The sequence below is a fragment of the Triticum dicoccoides genome, chromosome 1B (genome assembly GCF_002162155.2).
Source record: "Triticum dicoccoides isolate Atlit2015 ecotype Zavitan chromosome 1B, WEW_v2.0, whole genome shotgun sequence".
Taxonomy (NCBI): Eukaryota; Viridiplantae; Streptophyta; class Magnoliopsida; order Poales; family Poaceae; genus Triticum; species Triticum dicoccoides.
In genome coordinates this window covers 532,297,635-532,300,141 of record NC_041381.1, presented here as the reverse complement: position 1 = coordinate 532,300,141, position 2,507 = coordinate 532,297,635, and the positions used below count along the sequence as shown (strand labels likewise).

Genomic DNA, 2,507 nt, shown 5'->3' with positions numbered 1-2,507 from the left:
ACAAAGGATGCAGATAGAATATTGTAACGCCCCGGATACAACTTTCCATATTCGTAACTCCAGCTCTTGCCTTTTCCGGAGATGCGATATATTATTTCCTCCGTGGTTGGGTTTTTGTCGTTTGTTTTGCTTTTTGTTCTTGTTATGCATCTCATCTCATAGCATCATGCGCATTGCATCGACATCATTTTCATAAAACTTGCATCCGTTCGGGTTCCGCCGGTTATCTCCGTTGTCCGTTCTGAGCCAGACCACACTCGCCCGCGCCCGCGGCACCTCCGAAATATTATTTTATAAGTGGCATAAAAATGTTCTCGGAATGGGTTGCAACTTGTCGTGCGGTCTTATTATAGTGTAGACAGGCCGCCTGCCAAGTTTCATCGCATTCGGAGTCCATTTGATAGCCCAACCGTTAAACCTACAACCGCAATATAGCCGGTCTTTCGTCGGACGTTTTCGGTCTCCGGAAACTGCTGTTGGGCCTCTCTCCCTCTTCTCTCCTGCAGCCCATGGCCTCTCCACAGCCCACTAATCCCTCCTAGGCCCAGCCTAGTCCCTCTCCGATCCGAAGCCGTCCGATGGCGATCCGAGGCTCCGAAACGCTCCGAAAAGCCCCCAAAACCCCCAACCCCAGACCCTTGCCTATTTAAGAAGCCCCCCTTGCCATTTTGAGTGCCCCTAGCCTTCCCCTACCCTCAGCCGCCGCATCCCCCTCAAAAACCGCGCCACCAGCCAGATCCATCCACCTTCTCCCTGTTTTCCGGCGCCCTCCACCTCATCCTCGCCACGTGGCGCCGCCTGAGTGGTCGCGCCGCCACCCAGCATCGCTCCCGTCCAACCGTAGCTGGCCACGTCGCCCCTGCCTCCCTCCTCCACCTCGCGCGGCCCGTAGAGCCCGTCCGAGGCCCGCTCAGGCCCGAATCGCCGCCGTCCGGGCGCCTGCTCGCCTCCCGGCCCCGCAGCTCTGCTCGATGGGATCGAGAGAGATCCCGAGCGTCGCCGCCTCTCGCCTCCCGCCGGCCACCCGGCAGCCCCGCTGGAGCCAGCAGGTCAGTGCCCCGCGCCCCATCTCCTCCTTCCCTCTCCTTCATGTCCTTCTTCCTCCTTACCCTCTCATCCTCTCTCTCTCTCCCTTCGCAGGCTGCCATGGACGCCGACCCCGTCGAGGTCTCGTCGCCCCGAGCTCGGCCTCGGCTCAGATCCGGCCGGAAATGGGGCCCCACCTCCTCCCGTGGCTGGATCCGCCCGTCCCTATCCTCTCCTCGCGCCCCGGCCTCCTCCTGGTGCTCGCCGCCGGCGCCGCCTCCGCTCGTCCTCGTCGGGCGGAGGACGACGCCCTCGCCTCCCCGTGGCGCCCCGCGTGGGCCTCCCCAGGCCCAGCTGCAACGCGCCCAGCTTCGCAGCCGCAAGGCCCAGCTCCGCCTCGCCCCTTCGTTGACCGCTCCAGCCTGGCTTCGGCCCAGCGGCCCCTGCAGGCCTTCCCTTCCAGCACCTGAGCCGGCCTGCCCCGGCCTGCATCTCCACCGACCGGCCTGCTAAGGCCCAGGGGTGAGCAGCCCCTCCAGATCGCCCCTCCTTGTTTTTTTCTCTCCTGTTGGGCCAGCCGGCAGTTTCGGCCCGATAGCGTTTTTTTTCCTGCCTGCGAATTTGTCTTTTATCCAGGGCATGCATAGTTACAAGAGGATGCCATTATTTTTTAATTGCTCACAAGTAAATAACCGTGCATCATATTAAAATGGTTTAAACATGTAAAATGCTCAGAAAATTGTGTAGATTAATAATATGCCACTTTCATCTATGTTAAAAATGTTTAACTTGCTGTTTATTTAAATTTGCTAATATGCCATGCTAAAATGCTTTAATTCATAACTAAATAACCGTAGCTCCGTTTTAAATAAACTTTATATGTAAATGGGGTGGAAAAATGCCTAGTTTAACATGGTCCACTTTATTTTCCTGTTTAACAACATTAAAATTGTGTTTAGGGCAGAACAGTACCAAATCCATAATTTGCATATGGGGATTTTCCGGACTTGTTGTTTGTTGTTCCGGCCTCATTTAAACTTGCTTAGATAGGTAGTTTTATTATGCCTCACCTCTTGCCATGTTTAACAACATTTAATATTGCTTGGTAGCATAAACAAGATTAAACTAAATATGTCAATGTGGTGTTTCGTCAATATGCAACTCGTTGCATGTTGAGCTCCATTTAATTTGTAGTATTGTGTGTTGCAGTTTGCCATGCCATGCCTCTTTAAACCGGACATGCATCATACTTGATTGTGCATCTTGCCATGATTATGCTTGTGTGTTTACCATGTTGTTTGTTTCTTTCCGGTGTTGCTTCTTAGTTCCGATAATGTTGCGATTGTGAGGATTCATTCGACTACTCCCGTTCGTCTTCTTCATGGACTCGTTCTTCTTCTATGCGGGATTTCAGGCAAGATGACCGCTACCCTCGATCTCACTACTATCATTGCTATGCTAGTTGCTTCGTTCTATCGCTA

At 53.5% G+C, this 2,507-nt stretch overlaps 1 protein-coding gene across 1 annotated transcript; it reads left to right on the top strand.

The window, feature by feature from the left end:
• Nucleotides 1-852: 852 nt before the first annotated feature.
• On the top strand, nucleotides 853-1,541 carry LOC119307834 (wiskott-Aldrich syndrome protein homolog 1-like). Its single transcript, XM_037583928.1, has 2 exons — nucleotides 853-1,049; nucleotides 1,141-1,541. The coding sequence occupies exons 1-2, from the start codon at nucleotides 972-974 to the stop codon at nucleotides 1,537-1,539; spliced, it is 477 nt and encodes a 158-aa protein (XP_037439825.1). The 5' UTR covers nucleotides 853-971; the 3' UTR covers nucleotides 1,540-1,541.
• Nucleotides 1,542-2,507: the final 966 nt, after the last annotated feature.